Below are 22,092 nucleotides of genomic sequence, written 5' to 3' on the forward strand. Positions count from 1 at the left end.
GGACGTCGACCTTTAGGAATTCCTGTGGGTCTGCTTCCTTTTGCTGAGGCAACTTTCTTGTTCGAGACATTAGTCATCCTCCTTCCCATTCTGACCTGTGAAATGCTTCAGTTTTTATTTATTTTTGTGGGGGGGGGGGGTTTCTTTAAGATTCATAGATTTAGCTGAACCTGGGCACCGCCTGAAAAATGAAGTTTACATAGTTTATATCACGTACATAAACTAGTGATTTACATTGATTTACACATGATTGGTGCCTAATTTATTAATCAGCACACAGTATGTAAATGCACTGAAAAGAAATCAAGATTTTAAAATAAGTTTTCCATAATATCCATAAACATTTGCGCTGGTGTAAATGTTAAACCTAAACCTAATGTTAACACCAGCTTCTTTGCCAAGAAGAAAGTGATGTACATTGCTGGGTGAAAACAAATTCTCTCTTGAATTTCAGTTGGCCGCATTTGACAACACAGCTACATGCAAATGAGAATAGTTTACTTCTCTTCCACTAGTATGCACATAAATGTAAACTCCATTTTGCATTTAGTGAGATGTTTACAGATACTATGCCAACCATGATGGAAAATTTACATCACTGGGGCAAATGTAGTCTTTGGAAGAGAAATATTTTAAGAACGTAAGAAAGAAGAAGACTTCCTGAACTGAATTTGTGTTTCTTAATTTAGGGTCCTATCTCATCATTTTTGTGGTATGTTTAACATTTGTCTTCAAAATATTAATAGTTTTTATAGGTCAGATATAGCACTGCACTTCTATTTCTATATTAAAAAAAAAAAAGTTACTGGTAACTGAGACTAAATCCAGGCTAAAAAGTTATGAAGATGAGAAAAATAAGGCCATGGTTAATCCACGGAACTTGGTCTACAAACAAATTCCTCTCAAACAAATAATTACAAAGTGGAAAAAGATGGGGCTCCGTATCTTTCTAAATGAAGCATAGCTCTTTTTTTTTTTTTTAAACCAAATTCGGTACTTTTCTTCCTTTTACGTTTAAACCGTTATTCTAGATTTGTCTTATAATACATACAATATTGTAAATATAGCATCTGTAAAGATAAGATTAAAAAAAATACATACACATATATATTATTTTTCCACAAATAATTCAAGGCCTGCAAAAAACAAAAGGAGAGATTCTGGGAGACAAGCCAATAGAAACAATCAAACCACAACCAACCTGGGGATGGAAACTGTGACTCTGGAGTAGTTAAGAAGCTAACCACCCGGTAGGTAATAACTCAGAAATAATCTCATGCTGAGGAGTTTAGTTTTTGTGTGCAAAGGAGGTAAGTCCATTTTTGGAGGAGAAACAGATTTTTGTTTCTGTCTCCAAGAACATGAAAATCACGAGTACTTTTACAAGGTCTCTATGAATAGCCCCAGTTGACTGAATATGTGGTAAAAAAAATGCCCATGGCAAGGGAGAAGTCTGTCTGACTTGGAAGAGAAGGCAAAGGTCAATAGGACAATTCTTCCCCAACAGAAAATACAAATTTTCCCTAAGCCTTAGTTCTTTTAGGGCAGAGGGATTTTATGTCTCAAAACAAGTAAGACTGTTCCTCCAACAAGGCAACACCTTCTGATGAACAATTGCACAGAAGATATAATTCTGCAGTTGTAAAACCTAGGATAGTTCTCATTCTTCAGGAAGTGCCCTTGGTCAAGGTCATTTCTGCTTTCGTTAACGGAAGGTCAGTTCTAAGGATTTCATTTTATGAATAGTGGAGTTTCGTTTTGCATACAGAGGACATTAAATATATTAGCCATTCAGATTAATTGATGAATTTCACTTCTCTCAGGTATTATTTCCAACCAGTTGGTTCTTTTCAGTGCAGAGTTTCAAGTTTTGAGTACCAATGGACAAGATTCTTGAAGGGATTTAGAGCAATATGATGAACTAAATTCCAAGAAGTTCCATGTTCGGACTCAATTTCTTGGTGTAGTCCTCTGGCTGCTACCTTTTTCCTGACCTTTCTCCAAATTATGTTCTCCTCCATTCTTCACACTGCTTAGAGACATTCTCAAACCTATGAGATTTCTGGGGTCAATGTTTGCTCTGAAACAGGAGCCAGGACCAATTTTTTAAATTCCCAGATCCTGCCGGAGATATATGCAAACACCACAATATTCAATATATGTTTAATTATGTTTAATATATGGTCAATTATATTAAAACTCAGGGAACAAATGGTGCTGACAAGGCAGACATTCCTTTCAGTGGAGAATCTTCTTCCATAAAACCAAGACCTTGTCCTTATGATAGGGTGGAGATAATATGAAATGTAGGCGTATGATTAAAATGTGTCACATGCCACAAGGATCTGTTCCCGAAACTGATACTAAACCGAATTAACACCTGCTACTTTTCTTTTCTTATATATCTTTAAATTAGCATGCATTCCTCTAAAGCTTCCACTTAAGGATGTGACTGGCTCTTCAATATATGAGGAACATTTATCACCAATGATGATAAACTTTTATTCCTGTACTACAACCACAATGTTAGAGAAACCCCGATTGTCAATAAATTGATGCTGGATAGGAATATGGCTCACCTTCCCTATATTTTAGTAGCTACTTTCTTGGATAAGGATTTCTCTTCTCTGTGAGGATCTGCCACAAATACTCTTATCCATCCCCAAGCCCAATTTGTCCTTCTGTCTCCTGTCTAAACTGCAAAATCATAAAAGAAGGCTGGTGATAAGCTTTCTAAAACAAACAATAGAATCCCCTAGAACAGACTTAAAATGTTGCTTATCAAAGAGATCATTACCTTCAAAGGCAAGGCTCATTGCCTTCAATTAAAAAAAAACTATCAGTAGAAATTTCAGATCCTTCCGTTCTTCCTTCCTTCTTTCCTTTCTTCCTTCCTTTCCCCTTTTCTTTTTTCCCTGGCTTCCTCTCTTCCTTTCTTGCTCTCTTCCTTCCTTTTTCTATTTGCAGTTAGGAGGTTTCCTGTCTTATATCCTGTGACAGCTATTTTTCAAGTTCCAAAACTAGATGAGGTACCATATTTGGCTTTACATTCAATTAGGACCTCAATAATAATCCTCTGTCTTTTCATAAACTGAGCCACTTCTGATGCCTCCTATAGTCTAAGTGAAAGCAATGGTTGGTTTCCTGACAAAGATATCTACAGGCAGAGAGCCAGCTCTCTCCGCAAGACCTTTCCTAAGAAAATTCTGGTGCTGCGGTGATAACCAAGCTTTGTGGTATGCATACAACTTCTGCCTAAATTATTTTCCCGGTTCTTTTGATTAAGGACCGAATTCACATTTCAGAGGACTCTTGTTGATGTGAACTTAGGCACCACATTCCCCACAGTATCTTTTTCAGGAACCAGAAGCCAAAAATGAGCAGGGAAGGTGACATAGATCTTAGTGGCCTGGCCTAGGATAATGATGGACTACCGTGAACACTGCAAACATTACCAGTGGAGCATAAAGGAGGCCACCAAATAAAGTCTTAGCTTACACCACCAGGACAGAAATCTGCAAAGGAGCACAAGGGATGGATTCCTTCTTGTTATGGTCAATGCTTTGTACACAGTTCTGCCATTATCTCTACAAGATGAGTAGGGACCGGTGCATCTGTCTGCTTTTCCTGCCTTGCTCACTCTCACTATATTGTATCTGAGATAGGAAATAATCTCTGCTCAAGGGAATCCATGGGCCAAATGCAATGGTATTCGAAGATCAGGGAAGGGGCAAAACAGGGCTGCTTAGATCTCCACGTGGCTCATCATCCTTTTGTTGGAAATTGACACTTGGAGACCTTCCTGCTTCTTGGGATTTACTCAACACATGCTACTCACTCCTGCAGCAGAGCAGATCTAAGCCTGCAGAAAGCCAGGAAATCTATCAATTCCTCAGACTCATGAAACAAGAGTGAAATCAGAAACCTGCTCTCCTAGGTCACCTCATTGACGTCACTGATTCTTTCTACTGTTCGCTCACCCCATCAATAGTAGGCACTTTCATTTACAGTGATATTCTGAGTGACTCTCGACTGGGTTCTGATGATTGGACTAAGAGGAATATGAGGCTCTGCCCTTAGAAGGGGCACGGCTTGGTGTGGATACACGCTGATGTCATGTGACAGCCATGGGGGGGGAGGTTGGGGGACTCTGCTCCATGCCTCCTTCCCCACCATGTCCCCCAGCAACTTGTCACAGCCGCGTCTCACAATTACAATGCGGGACAGTATCTACAGCACAATGAGTCTATGTACACATGGACCATTCCCTTGGCATGCTTTAGAGAGAGACACACACGCTCACACACGTACACCCACGTGAGAGCGAGAGACTTGAGCACGCGCATACAGTGGAGAAAATTAAAATGGCACTTCCTAGTGTCTGCGGCATGACTGGTGCTGGGGGTGTGGGAGGGGGTGAAGAGAAGCAGCAGCTGGGGGCCTTGTGCAGGGGGGCTGAAGGGGGAGTAATTGGGATGGATGTAGGGGCGATAGAACACACTGGAGGGGGAGGAGATGGTCTTAAAAGTTGGGGAGATAGTGGAGGCAGGAAAGCCAGCTAAAGGCTCGACACAGGATTCCAGCGTGGGTTCCACTGATAGTCTGAAATGGCTAGGAGTCAGCTCAAATGAAAAACAAAATAAAAAGATGATGGAAATAGAAACACCAAAGGCAAGACCTTATTTTTTCTTTCCCCACGGATGAAAAAGAATGAAGGAAGGATAAAGTGTGTGTGTGTGGGGGGGTTAATACCCATCTGACACTTCTTCTCTTGACTTATTTTTACAACATCCGGGTGTCCTTAGCATGATGTCATCTTTATAGAGAATACATTTGCTTCGATATACACATAGCCTCGTAGAGCTTTTCCCACCCTGATTCATAGTTAGACTTTTATTGATGGACTTTAAAATGGTCTCAAGTGCATTTTCTTCTTCGTTTTCTTATTTCCCCCTTCATCTATAAACACACAACGTTGTAAAATAAACAGGCTCCCCCCATCTCGCGCACTCTCTCTCTCTCTGTATCCTGTGTGACGCATTTTTGTGTGTTTTTTAAAATTATTTTTAAATTTTTATTCTATTAACATTTGCTGAGAAGGCAGAGCAGAGATGCTGCCAGCAGCCACAGTGGTACGGCCAGACTGATGGATCCATTGATTCCTCTCACCGACCCGGGCCCTGCGATGCAAAAGAGAAAGACAGGAGAAGAGTTAGAGCCAGCCCACTCCAGGTGACAGCTGACAGCGGGTGTCGGAGGTACGAAGGGCCAGGGAGCAGCACCTCAAAGCCAGTGCGCTTAGGTACAGCCCAAGAAGGGCTCACCATCTTCCCTAAATCCTTCTCCTTGAGTTTTAAGTATCTCAAGGGGTTTCCGTGATTGAACACTTCTGTACACAGAGCTCTCCTGCTGGAGAAGGCTCACTGGCGTGTCTGCTGGTGCAACGGGCTCCTTCCTCTTCACCCAGCCTCCTCTCGCACGCTCTGCTCGGCATAGCGCTGTGATGCCAGCACTCGTTAAGATTCCAAGCATTGACGGGGTCTTTCAGCAGCCAGACACCGGCTCCTCCAGCTGATTCATCACAGTGTCTCCATCAATAAAACATGGGACCAATCTGAAACTCTCATTTCTCAGGGGGAAGCAGTCATTATTTATTTGTTAATGGGAAGGGGAATTGTTTCCAAGGAACATTTGTGGCTGAATGTCACCTTGCTGCAAGGTAGAGAGTAAGTGAACTCCTTGTAGGGTCTTAAGAGGCAGCCCGGGATCATCTGGTCCAAACTCTTCATGTGACACTTTAAAGGTCAAAAGCAAAGGCAACAGGAAAACCACAACAGGGACCACCAAACCTAGAGACGTTAAGAGGTAGGTCCAAGCCAGAGGCAGAACCGAGACTTGGACTTGTCCAGAATTCACCCTGGAGGGGTGGCCCCCGTGTATTCCCACTGCCACCTTAGTTTTCCCAACATGGACACGATGTGGGGTATATGGGAGTGTGGATCTAAGAGGGAGACTGGAATGGAAAGGAAAGTGGAGAAAGGATTTGTGTGTTGACAGAAAGGAGAGAACTGGGGCAGAAAATGTAGGCCCCAAGAGCTCGTCTCTGACGCTTTGCTTGTTCCATTTTCTCCTTTTGCATAGTTCTGTTCATATAGATCCATCACAGGAAGAAAATGTTAGTACTTTTCACAACAAGGATTTTTAGATTTAAGACTGCATGCTTAGACAATGATATTTAAAAGAGAAATCAATGTGACTAATTATGGGTCACTTTGCAGTTTTGAGGGCACATATACAGATCAATGTGTGTGAATGAATGTGCACGTGTGTGCATACGCACGTGTGTTGAAACCTACGATGGTTTGCATGTGCAACGGAAGCATCCTCTGGTATGCAAATGTTTCCAGGATTGTCTACAAACATATCTGGTCAGAGGCCAAACAACAGAGAAGATGTTGAATTCAAGAATGTTTTCCTAATCCGTGTTTTACATAAACAATGGCAACAACCACCCAATAAAACCAACAATTACGCAGCACTTACGAGAAGGTACTGTTACAAATGCTTTACACATGTAAGCATATAACCATGCTTTGAGGCAGGCATTAGAATGAACCCTTTTTTTACAGTGAGATAGTAAGAGGCAGAAAGAGGTTAAATCTGTTGCAAAAATTTACACAGCTAGTAAGCAGGGGAGCTGGGGTTTTTACCCAGGCGGCTGGCTGCAGTCTCTGCCTGTCACCACCACACAGTGAAGTTACACAGTGAAGGACTGCCAGTAAGTCTCCTGTCAAACGTTCAGCAAATGAATTTTGTGTTTGTGGAAAACAATAGCCAGAACAAACAAAACACAACATGGAGGCAATCATTATCTTTGAAAAAAAAAAAAGAAAAAAAAAAAGATTTTCAATAGAACATTTTTACTAGCGCGTCTTTTTGAGAACATAAAAAATATTACTATAAAAATGCGAATATGTAAAACTTTGAACAGTGTAGTTATAGTATAAAAATGAGCTTTATTACTTGGAAAGCTATGGAAATACAGAGTAAACAATTTAAATATTTAATCAGTCAATTCTTTACATTTCTGAATGGTTCTAGGGTTGTGTTAATAAAAGACACTTTCTGACTACCTTTGGGTTCATGCTTTTCATGGGGAATTCAGGTTCAAGAAGATCATGTATCCTACATAAAGCACCTGATGGTAATTGTTGACTGGGCACTAGAATACAGTGTTCAGAGTCTCAGTTCAATGCTTTTTGTAGCCCACCCCCCACACCCTTCACCACCTTTTTTTTTTTTTTTTGGCCTTTGTGACCTTTAAGCTCTCTCAATGGCAACTCTCTAGAGCTTCTGGCCAGATGGTAATGCATTTCCCTATCATTTTAGTTCCTCTTTATGCTTTAAATGGCATAACTCTGCGGCACATTTGTTTGGATTAGCGGGTCAGGACAGCTTCCAAAACAGAAAGACTACACACAAACTGAGGCCTGACCGGACTAAGCAAAAATGATTTTTGTTTTTCCCTAGGGATGGTGTGAAACAGAAGGGTTTTAGTAAGAGTCTAATTTTGCCTGTTTCCTTAATCTCACTTTTAGTGCTGGGACAGGCTACAGTATCTTTCAGACGTCTTGGAGTTGAGTGTACCTGGGGACGTCTAAAAAGTCTAGTCTGATCATTTTATTTGAAGGGCAGTAAATATTTGAGAAAGCCAAAATTGCATCATTGAAAAATATAATACATACATAGATGAGCCTACATGTTCAGGTATAACATTCTTGCTAATGTACGTACACATATATATTCACAGATACAAAGAGAAGTATAGATGGTATATGCATACTCATATATACACATACGATATACTGTACATATATTCTATTGGTCTTTTAATAGACATAATTGAGAATTAACTGTTACTTTCACATGCTAGTCTATGATATATATAGGAAATCCCAGTATGACTGTGCTAATAATTTCATTCTTGTAGAATTATTATTATATATTTGAAATGCATTTTGTGGATCTATTAAAGATATCTTCATTTGTATCAATTATTATTTATTAAGTGCTCTCATATAGCTATTTGATGTGCTTATATGACTTGCTCTTTTCATAATTGGTTTTGAGAGTAAATAAATAGCTTGAAAAAATGCAAGGGTAAATGAATGATAGTTGGAGAATCATCACAAGTGTGTATGCAATTATAGATATATATGACTGCATAGGAGACTACTTCAGTTAATGGCTATTTCAGGGAAGAATAATCAGCAAAATCATTAATTATGTTTTAGTTCATAGTTATGAAATTTCTGCTTATTTGTGGAAATGCAAATGATAAATCTTATTTCCCACACCAGATGGCCAGGCTCAGCAAGTGCTTTTATATACTGACAGATATAATGAAAGCAAGAGTCTGTAAACATAAATTAGCCTTAAGAATAGATGGGCAAATAGAACCACAATTCAAAAATTGCTACACGGTTTTCATACAACAGACAAAAATCATATCTTGGCATTTAGCCACATTCTATATGTGTTTACGTGTATGTGCGCACACTTATATGTGTGGTATCTAGTAAACATTCAATAAATGGTAGCACCATCATACTACTATTAACTATAGAAGCTTAGATTACAGAAAGCCATGAAATACCCCTGAATCAAAGGTATTGGCTTGTGAATCTGGTCAAGGCTTTTAAAGTTTGACCTGAAGAGGCAAAATTCAGCTGGAGCAAGATTGAGAATCTTGAGTCAACACACCAGGTCACGATTCTCAACCTCAGGACAGGATGATAAGTGAGACTCTGTATCACGGTGATTGCTGGACTGCACTTTGCCACGACAATGCTTTTACAAGGGAATTTGTGATTAAGGACAAGGTTGATAAAACATCCTGAAATTGTGAGATATGAGAATTTTCGGCAAGTCTCTACACAGTAAATTCGGTGCAGGATGCTCAGCCAATTGACTGTCTTTCAAGAAAATCTTGAAGAAAGTACAAGGTGATTTCCCAACACCTGCTTTAGAGAGCATGCACTTGGAAACACTTTGTGCTTCATTCAAATCTAGCCCATGCATTTCTGTAGCTTCTCCTGAATACTTAGGGCTCTTTCCCTGGACTAGATTTATTCAAAATGATCATTCTTAAAGAATATCATTAATCACAGCCTCAATGATCCTCGGGCATTCCTTTCAGCCACTAAGGAATCAAGGTCAATAATAATTTTATTCCTGTATGCAGTTGAGTCATACAAGAAAAAAAAGAAAGACCAGGTGAGTTTAAGTTTGAATTCTTAGAATCATTAAGTGCTGACCGAGTGTCTGAAAATAAAAGAAAAACTCAAAATACAAAACAATTGTTCAGCAAAAGAGAACAACAATCTTCTAAAATCTCTCTTAGTTATTAGCTGGATGTGCAAGCTAAGGCACTGCCCTCTCCTAGGAAGCCATAGTGAAAGGGAAGCCTGATAAGATTGACTTTGGCGCCACCTGCTTTCTATGTTCAGCCAGGACAGCTTCCTCAGGGGAAATGAATCGGAGATTAAAGCTTATATTCTCTAGGCTGGAGCACAGAAGAGGGGATATGTTGATGTTTAATGTGAGCAATATGTCAGAATTAAACTTGGCCTCCTCTTTGCATTATCTCTCCTCTCTATAAAGTGAGTCTTGGATAAACCTGAAGTATTCTCATGGTAAAGTCCATCACATCTTTTCCATCAAAACAGCATCAAATAGTTTAGCATACAAAATTTTGAAATTTTAGGTCATTACTTAGAATTCCTTTGGGTGACACTAGGTCATTGAAATAAAACCCTATCCCCTATTTCTCCATCCATTTCAAAACACTAGGTATCATATGTTCCACTAACACTAGCCATTTAAAATTCACATGTAATTGATAATCATGGCATTGGGGAGAGAAGAAGGGGTGAAGGGGACAGGAGTTTACACCTTCTTGCCCCAGATGATCTTGGTTCAATGTATGTATTCCTGATGGCTTTGTCCTTACTGCCTTCTGTGAAGACCTCTTAGAGCTGGTTATAAACAAGGTGCTGACCCTTTCCCGGGAGTAAACAACAAAGTGTCCATAATCTCTGTGGCTGTTAGTCACTGGTAGGGTCCAAGTCCCACAAGAATAGGTTTTCACAATTGAGAATGACCTTGGTTGGCTCATCCCCTTTGAGGCTCAGAGAAGAAAACATCTTCATATAAGACAATTACCAATCCAGGTGGGTAGCCATGAGGACTTAAGGAGGGTGCTATCTGGCCATGCAGGTTCCTCTGTGGCTTTGGTTTGGGGACAGACACAATCAGAGATTTCTGTTGGACTTGTAAAGAGGGCATCTAGGGAATTGGTAATTGTTTGCATCATAGGTTCTGGTTTATGAAATGTTAACCTGACTGCATTGTCTTCGTAGGATTTATTATGTAGGGGGATTATTGTGTCACATGGCTGATGGAGGTAGGTGGCACAGATCCTGGGAGACACCAGCAGCCTGGGTGTACGCAGAAGGGAGAGGGCCTACAAAGACATGGGAAAGCACTGAGGCAGGGAGAATATTAACTGTCCAAGTGCTTCATTTTAGGAGATGCTACTTTATTTCCTTTAGCAGTGTATCTTCTTTAATAGCCAGCAAGGGACAGTAAGTAGGCTCTCTGTCTCTTCTGAGAGACTGGTCACTGGGCAGTGAACACTGCCAAAAGTGCAGCTCTGCAAGAATTAACTATGGCCATTTAGGACATGGAGAGTGGGAGGGGAAATAACTTATTCAGTTCCAGAGATTTAAAAATAAATAGCTGTCAAAAGGCATATAGGGGTCATGGGTTAGATCTGGGCTTTGTGTGTGTGTGTGTGTGTGACTGAGAAAGTTCACAATCTGGGAAACATAGTGGCAAAACCATTATGGGAATTCTTATCACAAATTATTGAGATGAAATAAACTCAAGTGTATAAGACCTCAATACATGGCTAAGAAATCTTAATTCTAACATACAGTAGGTAATCAGAAATAAGAACCATACCTTTTTGCTTGAAGTGCACGGTGGTGCCAATTTCTAAAAAAGAAACATTTAGCAAAACAAACAAAAAAAAACAGATCAAAATTTTTTTTTGTATTAATTGAGAATAAGCACAAAGGTAATCTGATACTCTCCATTGAAAGGAGAATGGGACAAAAGGTGAAAAGAACATTCTAATAGAAACACACACTAGCAGAGATTGAAAGAAAGGCAGTTGGAAAGATATTGTTTTGTTGGAACAAATGTGCACTTGGGAGTGGTAAAAATAATTTACAACTACAAATAATTGATGTTACCTGTTCTGTGTATAGACAAGAACAAGGACCCTGAGAATGGCACGTAGAAGGACTCTTGACTGAAACTTAATGGAATGATAGAATGTGTCTGGCCTCCAACACCATCCTGCCATCTTGCCCTTGGTTTACTCCACTCAAGCTATTTGACCTTGTTTTTCTCCTAACACACTAAATCCACTCCAGCTTTACAAGTTGTGCACCTGCTGTATTATGTGCTTGTGATGTTTCTCACCCACATCTCTGCATGGCCCACTCAATGACTTCATTCAGATTTGTGCTGACATGACACCAACTCAGGAAGGAGTTCTCCCATCACTTTGTCAAAATGGTACCCTCTGTCACTTTCTATTCCTATACCCTGATTTCTTAGTATTTTTTTTATTTATTAGTATTATTAGCATTTATCAGTACTTGGTATCCTTTTATACATTTACTTATTTGCTTGGTTAAAGTTTATCTCCCTCCATTAGAATATATGTTCTGTGAGGGCAGCAACAGTGTCTATCGGGTCAAATGATGTATCCCTGTGCCTAGATTAGAGTCTGACATGCAATATGTGTTCAGTAAATATGTGTTCAGGAAACAAGTAAAAACTTGTTGAATGTTTAAGTCTCAGGGTTGGAAGAGCTCATACCAGTAAATACCTGAATTCCCTTTTGTGTCTTTATCGATACTGTTAGATCTTTAGAAGTAAATGTGGACATTTTCCATGGGATACCACTTTGACTTTCAGGACCAACTGAGTGGATAGTTAGATATAGGAGCCCAAACCATGGCTGTGGGATATGGATTGTCTTCTCCGTGAGGATCAGGGCATAGCCTTGCACCCCTCAATAACATGCTTTCACTAAGGAAGTAAAGTGACTGAACTCTGAGGCTGAAGACAGCTTTTTGAATTGGACATCTGGTTACCTCATTGTCCTGCTTGAAACTTGCTCATGCTTTCTCGTGTCTTCCAGGATAAGGACCCAAATCCTTAGCATGGCATCCATGACTCTACTCTCTCATCTCTCCAGCCTCATCACAAGTCCTCCTTCATTCTCCGTGGTATCATGTTTTTTTGTTGTTGTTGTAGGGCCGATGGCACAATGTTTTCACTACTAGGAACCCTACTCATCCTTCAGAATTCAGGGATGTCTTTCTTAGCCTCCTTAATAAAATTAAGTCCCTTTATTATATAAGCTCTGCTCTCCTTCATGACATTCATCTCAGCTTAAAATTTAAATACTTTTGGCTGAGGTTTTGATTAACGCTTGTCTTCACTACTGGCCTGTGAGTTCCATGGAAGCAGGGGCTGTCTCTGCTCTGTTCCTTATGATAGTACAGTCCATGCATGAGGGCACTCTGACTTACAATGGGCCAAAATAGATTTAGAATCACTGAAATACGGGAAAAATAAATATATGTCAAGCAATCTCCTAACAGAGGGGCTAAGACTGTTAAAAAAAAAAAAAAAAAACAGAGCGCCTGAGTAGCTAAATTATTATCTAATTTAGTACAAAGGGTTCAGACCTTCAGGATTAGGTCTGCAAAATTTCTGAGGTTCAGTGCAGTCTATTTCCTTCGCAGATTTTCCATTTGTCTATCCAAAGGAGGCCACAAGGAGAAGCCCTCAAACAGCATGCTGTTTTCCTATATTTTTATGATGGCCATAAGAAGGGCACAATTCCCCTAGTGTCTGAAGTTTTGAAAATGTTTGGCTACAATTCAGCATTAGCAAAACTAGCGTAAGCCAGGCTGTTCCTAAGAGCGAGCTGTATCTACACATAAGGACAGCTTTCCTAAACTGGTCAGATGTGGGGTGGGGGGATCCTCCCGTGAATGTTGCTTTGTATTATGATTGCTGGTGGACCTCTAGATGCACTTCTGAAGATGCTCCAAGCCACTGACATCTGTCCTTCATCCTTCTGTCTTTGAAGAGTTAGTCTTACTTGCACAAGGAATTCAAGTCTTCTGTGTGGGAGCCCTTACAGAAGGATGTAGTGAGAATTCTGCTCCTCTCCTAGCAAAAGCCAGGAACCAATGTCACTCTTACTCTGGAAGTGAAGCCAGATGCCATCAAGATATAAAATACTGTTTCATTCATAAAACAACTCTACCTATTGACCACGCTGATCATCTGACCACTGATTTTTCAATTGTATATTAAACACATTGCCACTTCTTTTCTTTCATAATACCTGCTCTGACTACTCTTCTTTGAAATAAACATGTTGCCTTAAAAATTGTTGAAAAGGCACTGTAGAGAATGTATTTATCATAATATGAGAAAACTGAGGCCCAGAGAGGCTAATCAGATACCCAGGGTCACGCAGAGTAAAGCTGAGACTGAAATTTAGGGCTTTCACTTCTCCCAGTTAGAACCCTGTCCACTATCCTACAATACCCCTCAGGTATTTTTATGAAAGTAAGGCCATGGAATAGCCTATATAACTCTAGGGTTCTTGCTGGCATATTTAACTGATTCAGTATCAACTGGAGACAGTTTGGCTTTGCTCTTGTGCAAAGGGCAACTGCCCTTCTCTCTTTGGTCAAGCTTTTTAGTTTATCATTCTTTGGAATATATAAGGATGCTGCAAGATCATAGAGTGATTGCTTTTCACTCAAAGAGCCATAGATCCCTAACAGGACCATCTTTATGTAAAGAACACTTGGGGGACGCCCGGGTGGCTCAGTGAGCTTAATCCTGGAGACCTGGGATCGAGTCTCACGTTGGGCTCCCTGCATGGAGCTTGCTTCTCCCTCTGCCTGTGTCTCTGCCTCTCTCTCTCTGTCTCTCTCTGCGTCTCTCATGAATAAATAAATAAAATCTTAAAAAAAAAGGAAAATATATCAACAGCTAAACTATAGCAGAGCAGAGCCAAAGAATGAAAAATAAATAAATAAATAATTCTACTGCATCAGTAAGGATGAATAAAACATTTAGCGATGCTAGCATGCTGAAGTGATAGGGAAATAGACTGACCAGACAGCTTTTTGGTCAGGAGAAAACCAGCCATACACCTGGGTTAACCAGTCAGTGACACAGGTTTGGATAAAAGTCTACATGCTCTAAATATTTCTCTTAGGGAACAGAAACTCCCCTACTAACTAAAGAGTTCATGAAAAGAAGGATTTAAACACATTGCCCAAATATTATGCTCTTTGAAGAGAATATCACCAGATATTAGATAAAAATTATGCATCTGCTTGAAATACCTTTAAAAAGCAAACTAGGGAAAAAAAAAAAAAAAGCAAACTAGGGGCAACCCGGGTGGCTCAGCGGTTTAGCGCTGCCTTCAGCCTGGGGTGTGATCCTGGAGACCTGGGATCGAGTCCCACATCAGGCTCCCTGCATGGAGCCTGTTTCTCCCTCTGCCTGTGTCTCTGCCTCTCTCTCTCAATCTGTGTCTCTCGTGAATAAGTAAAAAAAAAAAAAAAAACTTAAAAAAAATAATAAAAAGCAAACTAGCTTACCAGTTAGATTTTAGGTAGCACTTCCTATTGCAATAAATAAACTGGCTTATGAAACCCTACCGATCATTGTTTTTCTTTTTTTTAATTCAGGTTAGTTAACACACAGCGCAGCACTGGTCTCAGGAGCAGAATCCAATGATTCATGACTCACATACAACACCCAGTGCTCATCCCAACAAGTGTCCTCCTTCGTGCCCATCACCCAGCTAGCCTATCGCCCCATCCCCTCTCTTTTAGTAACCGTCAGTTTGTTCTCTGGAGTTAAAAGTCTCTTATGGTTTGCCTCCCTCTGTTTTTATCTTATTTTATTTTATTTTTTCCTCCCCTTCCCCTATGTTCATCTGTTTTGTTTCATAAATTCCACATATGAGTGAAGTCATATGATATCTGTCTTTTTCTGACTGACATATTACGCTTAGAATAATAGCCTCTCGTTCCATCCAGGTCATTGAAAATAGCAAGATTTCCTTCTTTTTGATTGAAACACTAGTTAATGATCTTGAGTGGGAATTACATGAATCTCTAGGAAAACAGAGTGCTTATTTCGTACTATCATTTCCTATTCATCCTCTTCTGTTGGAATAGAACATTCTGTTTTGAGAAGCAAAACCCTGAATGTTTTGAGCCTGGCACTTTGAAAACTTGGTTGTGTGCTACCATCTTGTGGTAAAACGAAGACATGTTCCTATGTGCTGTCTAAAGGACTTGCCTTTGTCCAGCAGGTGGCAATAGTGGGAAAAATAAAAACTTTTCAGTTAGCTTGAAACCTTACATTTCCAAAAAGAGTCCTCTTCTTACAGAAAAGGGGGGAAAATTGTGGTCCTTAACAACTGAAAACTATTCTTCTTTTCATAGTGCTAAGGTGATTCCAAATTCTTGAGTAAAGCTGACTTGCCAAGGATATTATTTATGCAAGGATTCCCTGGACACACTCAATAGAATACACTTGAAGCCTATGATTTTTTATACCTTTCAGGAAAACATCTCACCACATATCAAGCTTGCTTTAGCAAGTACACTTAACAAAGTAAGCGAAGAATAAAAAGATAAATCTATTGCAGCAATTCAATTGTACAATTCAGTATAAAACTTTGGGGGGCTTTAGTACAGAGAAAGCCCTAGAATTCTCTGGAAGCATTATTGCCATATCTTAGACTTTAGTTCCTGCTGATGGGGTCCAAGGAGGCAATGGGGGAAAGAATTTAATATTAGAAAAGGCAAGTGTCATGAAATATTTATTTGTTAATCTGCTTTCGACTTTTAACTTTCAGATTCTTTATACTCAGCTGTGTTAGACAAACCTGTAGCATCAGAAAGAGCTGATTCAGCCTCTCTATTTGGCACAGACCACGTTTTCCTTGTTTACTAGTGTAGTCGTGTAGTCTCAGCTCACTATTTCTCTAGCACGGAGTAAGTGACCAATAGATTTGCTGAATAGATGCCCATGCACAGATGAATGGGTGAAGCAAATGAGTGGATGAATCACAAATTAGTGATTGAATCATTAGTACCTCAAGATCTATCCTAGCTAGGATTCTAGGTAGAGGGAGATTCTATTCTTCTTTTGGAACCATCATGCTCTACTGGAAAGGCAAAATTATTGTTGGGAAATCAGGTACTGAAAGAGCCAAATGGGACTAGGACGTCCTTTCATCAGTCCCCAAATTTGGTCAGGTAGAAAATTTTCTGGATGGTTGAGCTTTGCTTAAGAATAACCCCTAGAGGGCAGCCCAGGTGGCTCAGCGGTTTAGCGCCGCCTTCAGCCCAGGGCCTGATCCTGGAGACCCGCGATAGAGTCCCACATCGGGCTCCCTGCATGGAGCCTGCTTCTCCCTCTGCCTGTGTCTCTGCCTCTCTCTCTCTCTCTGATGAATAAATGAATAAAATATTTTTAAAAAAGAAAATAATAACCCCTAGACTAGGTCTCCTGGGTAGCTTAGTTGGTTAAATGTCTGACTCTTGACTGCAGCTCAGGTCATGATCTCAGGGTCATGAGATTGAGCCCTAAATTGGGCTAGGCACTGGGCATAGAGCCTGCTTAAGATCCTCTCTCTGCCAGGATGCCCGAGTGGCTCAGTGGTTGAGCCTTTGGCTTAGGTCATGATCCTGGGGTCCTGGGATCAAGTCCCATAACAGGCTCCTTGCAAGGAGCTTACTTCCCTCTGCCTGTGTCTCTGCCCTCTCTCTGTGTGTCTCTCATGAATAAATAAAATCTTTAAAAGAAATACAAAATAAATTAAAAAAAAAAAAAGATTCTCTGGCCCCTCCTACCCTCCCCCCCCCCATCTCTCCCTCTCTAAAAGAAAAAAGAAATAAAAAAGAGAATATCCTCTGGACTAATGAAAATTGAAACCTTAGAAGGTAGAAATTCAAGCTTCTTTTATTGTTCTAAGGCCAGAAGACTTCTTACCTCTCACCTTCCATGATGTGGTGTGATTCATTCTCTCTGTCTCTCTCTCTTTCTCTGCCCGGAAATTGAAGTTAGTGATATGAAAGTGAGAGAGATGCATCCCTGGAAACTCTAGAGTTTACAGTTTGGAAAATGCCTTATTGTCCTAGGGAATGTTCAAGTCTAGGTTTTATGAAGAACTTTGGCATTTTGCCTTCTTTGAGTTCTATCTGTAGAGGAGATATGTACAGTAAGTCCATAAAGAGAAGAATTGATTGTCAGTGCTTTGACTCTTGGCTCTTAGCTACTTACCTCAAAGTCTCTGCGTCTAAGCCCTCGTTCCCGCCGCGTGTAGGATGCACAGAGCTTTGGGGTCTCTATTGTTTGTGTGGTTGTTCTAGTTCCATGTTAACTTGAACATGAATGGCTCACTTTTTAATCTGCCACAAGGAAACAGCCTCACTCCCGTCGTGTATGACACAACTCTTTGTATAAGACTGGTCATCTGATGTGCCTTAGGTTTTTATTTATTTATTTTTTATTTTTATTTATTTATTTTTTTTGTGCCTTAGGTTTTTAAAATGACATGTAAGTTTGAGGAGTTAAAATGACTAATTGCACTGTTTTGTTTCGTTCCCCCCCCGCCCCTTTCTGGGCAATAGTAATACTAAGACTGTGTGTTCAGAGGAGACGGCAAGTCTGGCTTCAATGGGGATGTTACCTTCTAGTTGCCTGGAACAAGTAAGAGAGGCATGGGGTTAAAATCCTTTTATCCTTAATAAAAGAAATGAAGATTCTACGCGCTGCCTCTTCCTCCTTTGCTGATGATGAAGACCTGAAGCATAACATTTGTGAGGTTTCTTGATGGGAATTTATGTTTTATGTGCTCCAACTTTTTTTTTTTTTTGGTCACAGTTTTGAAAAACAAAACCCTTATTATTACAGTGGCTTAAAGCAGGATATTTATTAATTCAATTTTCAAAGCTGCTTTCAAGCTTAGAAAGTTATTAATTTCTTTCTTTCAGATTTCCCCACTCAGAGGCTTTAGGCAACAGCAACTTATACTTACAAGTATTATTATTATTGGTTTTTTGACATAGAAAAAGATATGCCTGTGATTTCTGTTTAGATTGTTGAAGTTTGGGGGTTTGTTTTGTTTAGTGTTTTTGTTTTAATTTTCTCCCATGTACTATATTCATGTTGTACAAACCCCAATGCCTAATACCTGGAGTAACGTTCTCTGAGAATCACAGTAACCATTCTGGGTGTAGTTCAGCAATGGGGGGAGCCAAAATAGAGAAATAGGTCTAAACCTCAACCTTAAGCTATTCCTGTTTTTGTTGTTGTTGTTGTTGTTTGTTTTTTTCAAACAAAAAAACCTGTGGCTGGTTTTTTAAAAGTAAGCTCTACACCCAGCATGGGGTTTGAACTCACAACCCCGAGATCAAGAGTCACATGCTTTAGTGACTAAGCCAGTCAGATACCCTGATTCCTGTTTTCTTAGTTAGTTCATAGGTGGACCATTATCCTAACTACTAAGAGAATATTTCAAACTGGCTGGGAAAACTAAGAAGTGTTAGTATGTCATCAATATTTGAGAAAGGAAGTTGGCCTCCCTTAGCTCACTTTGGATCATAAAAGGAATCCTAGCTTTACTTTCAAATACTTCTAAAGGTTTTTCCCCTTAACAGTCAGCCCAAAGTGGACTTCACATGTTTGATGCTATTTAGGAGTGAGTTGGAGCCATGAATTATTTAGCCGAATATTTGTCACCCTGGGTGATAACTTCTTATTGAATGAAAGAATAAACCCAAACCAAAATTAATGCTGACATAATTTCTTATTGCATAATATGAAATAAAATATTTATCCTCATGAATTTGTGGACCAATCTCCTATAAACCAAATATTCTACAGTAAAGAGAATCAGAAAAAAAAAAAAACCCAGAAAGAAAAACAAAAAGCACTTAATTCTCGTTTCATTAAAAAAAAGACAAATTTATAAATGGGGAAATAATACACCAATTTAGAAAGGGAATGTAGGCACTCCCACATCTGCAAGGGGGAACTGTCACTGGAAATCCTGGAGGTGACACGGGGGGGAAACCTCTGGTAGGATGGGTCAGGTTTGATTCAGAACTGGAAGTGCTGTGGGTTTGTCTGTAGCTGTGGAGACAGCTATGAGCTTGGGCAAGTCACAGAAAGACACCCAGCCTCGAAAAGGGCAGAAAGCAGAATGGCTTAGGTGTTTGAACTTAAATATTTTATAGCACACTGACATCTCAGACCTTCAGATGACACCTTTGTTGATGTTACCTCTGAGGAGAGACATTATGGATGACCTTTGTTTTCTTCCCTATAGTTTCAGATATTTTCAAATTCTTCCATAATGAGGATGTATAACATTCGTGATCAGAATAGAAAGGTATTTATAAAAGTATATCAATGAATTTTTTTTAAACCCTCTAAATCTAGGGAAAAGAAAATAATATTTGGCTTTGGGTTGACATCGTTTCAAGGTTATTGAATTTTTTTCCCTCCCTTTTTTAGTTGGCTGGTATCATAGAGCAAAACCAAACAAAAGCTAAGATGGGTAAGGCTGAGTTTCTGAAAGGAACATGGTCTTAAACAACATGAAATGGCAATGCAATAAAAAATGTATTAAATGGGTTTATGAGGTCCTCCTGACTGTAGGCTCGATGTAATTGCACTGTAGAGTAAGTGTAGGTGTGTGATTTGACTTTAACCGCTATGGGCTCTGCTCAGTGGTGATAGGGGTTGTTACAGAAAGTGCAGATTCGCTGAGCACTCCCACCATAAAGAGAGGGCTTCAGTAAGTCTCTTACAGTAAGTCAGCTTTCTCAAATCCTACAGTTTTCTTATTTAGCCTGAGAAATTTAATTTTTAATAATCAATGAATTAAAATGTTAGAGAATGCCCAAGGATCTAAGTTTAATAAAGGAGTTTCCCTGGGCCACTCCACCTAAAACCACATATTAGAAAAACTCCAGAATTTATTTGAATCAGCTGTCAGTAAAGTAGTCGGTCTTAGAGAAGAAACAAGTGCTTCTGTCCTTGTATCTAGAATGCACCCTTCACCCCTGTGGGTACAATTCTGGCCTTTTGCCCTTGTGGAATTAAAGACCATCTCACTTAATAAAGAATTACCTCCCAGCCCCGAATCTACTTAGCTGTCGGTACAAAATAGATTATATTTTCCATGTTTAAAAACATATATTTTATGTATATTTTAAAGCCTTTTGTGCCTTCATTTATTTGACTTGCTAAAAAGGATTAAAAGCACAGGTTTGGGTAGGTCTCTGGAGATTTTCATCCTTTCTGGTTTTCTGCCTCTCTTTTCATTTCCCGGCCCTAAACTGTGAATTGCAGATCCTTTTTAGAATACATTTCAGATTTAAATTCTAAGGGATTCAAGAGTGTCTTTAATCCATGTAATGCATTTTTTTATTTTGTATGTTTCAAAATAAAAAAAAAATATTCAAGTATCATAAAACAAGGTAACTGGCCTGCAGAATTTGAATGCAGAGATAACAAATGAATTTGTGATATTTCCTAGGGGGTTTTAAGGCTTTTGGAAATTAGAAGATAAGGGATTTAAAAAGGTGGTATGCTCGGAGTTACCCTTGGACCTACCTCTATGGCCCTAACCACCACAGTCCAGAACTTGATAAAGGGAGTTATGTTTTGGACCCTTCCCAAGTGACTTCATTACTTAAAGTGCCAGGATGCCTCAGTGATTCATACTCCTGCTGTGTCATTGACTCCAAATATAACATCACCACCAGGTTCTGGAGCAGCTCCTTGAAAATACTGATGGCTCCTTACAGCCTGACCATTCCTACAACTAAAATTAAAATTTACCATCAAACCTCCCTGTTGAGAGGCTGAAAGTTTCCTCTAGATGTTCTCCCAGATAAGAGGCTTTCAGCATTTTTCCAGAAAACTCATCCAGCATATTGCTACCTACCATAAAGTTAAGTTCCCTTTCACCTGGAAGCCTTCCCTGATGAGTCCAGGCTAGCTAAGGTGTCCCTGTCCCGTGCTCCCCGAATACTACACAGGTATGTTAAGCTTAGCAGACTTTTTTTGTGACTGCTTAACACAGCAGTCCATTTGCTCCACCTGGTCTGTAAGTTCTATTAGTGCAGAGGCTGTGTCTTGCTTGTTCTCCACAGTCACTCCCAAGACGATGCTTCAGAGATTGGCACATAGCAAGCACTAGGATAGTTATTTTTTTGAGTGAATGAATGGTGTAATCAAAATATTGTGCATTGCTGGGCCAGAAATTCCTTGCACTGCCCATCGAGAATGAAGTCTCTTTCTGGTGTTCCTAATGGTTAGAAATCTCGAGAAAAAGAAAACGTGAACTCTAAAAGAAACTCTACAAAGCAAAAGCAAGTGGAGAGTACATTTAACACAGAGCAAGGAGTCACAGTATTAATGGAACGACTTAGCAGGGGAGGGTTGATTCTCTAAGGGAGGACCAACCTCCAGTGAATGAGATTGCTCTTTTTCAGCAGGGCAACAATGAGCAGCTTTCAATGATGAACTTACCTGTGTTCTGGAACTCCACCGAGGAAAATAGAACAAATCTCCCAAGTTGCTTTCTAACTTATGATTCAACATGCAAGATACCTCTTGATTTCTTCCTTCCTTTCCCACTTCTCTCCTCCCTTCCTTATTATTTACTTTTTTCTCTGCTTCCTTCCTTCCTTTCTCACTCCCTCCCCCCTTTCTTCTTTCTATGGCTGTTTCTGTTCTCCAAACATTCCCTGCTTCCAAGTTATAGAACTCTGCACATATAATCAAGAAAACATTTTAGAATGGCCAAGCAATTTTCCAACATAGAACATGGCTGGGCATGCTTGGTGTTTTGTGGCCTATAGAGGATGGGATGGTACACAGAAT

The 22,092-nt window shown here is 39.8% G+C and overlaps 1 protein-coding gene across 2 annotated transcripts in view; it reads right to left on the reverse strand.

Moving 5' to 3' along the window:
- Window positions 1-1,006: 1,006 nt before the first annotated feature.
- LSAMP (limbic system associated membrane protein) overlaps window positions 1,007-22,092 on the reverse strand; it is a 639,835-nt gene continuing 618,749 nt past the window's right edge. The window contains exons 8-9 of one of the 2 annotated variants that reach the window (XM_025990101.2): window positions 11,026-11,058; window positions 1,007-5,180 (exon numbers count right to left, since the gene is read on the reverse strand). In XM_025990101.2, coding sequence (XP_025845886.1) covers window positions 5,083-5,180; window positions 11,026-11,058 — 131 coding nt within the window. In that variant the 3' untranslated portion in view covers window positions 1,007-5,082. The remainder of the gene's footprint in view (window positions 5,181-11,025; window positions 11,059-22,092) is intronic. The other variant, XM_025990102.2, reaches the window with a different exon arrangement.

The sequence above is a fragment of the Vulpes vulpes genome, chromosome 1, assembly GCF_048418805.1.
Source record: "Vulpes vulpes isolate BD-2025 chromosome 1, VulVul3, whole genome shotgun sequence".
Lineage (NCBI taxonomy): Eukaryota > Metazoa > Chordata > Mammalia > Carnivora > Canidae > Vulpes > Vulpes vulpes.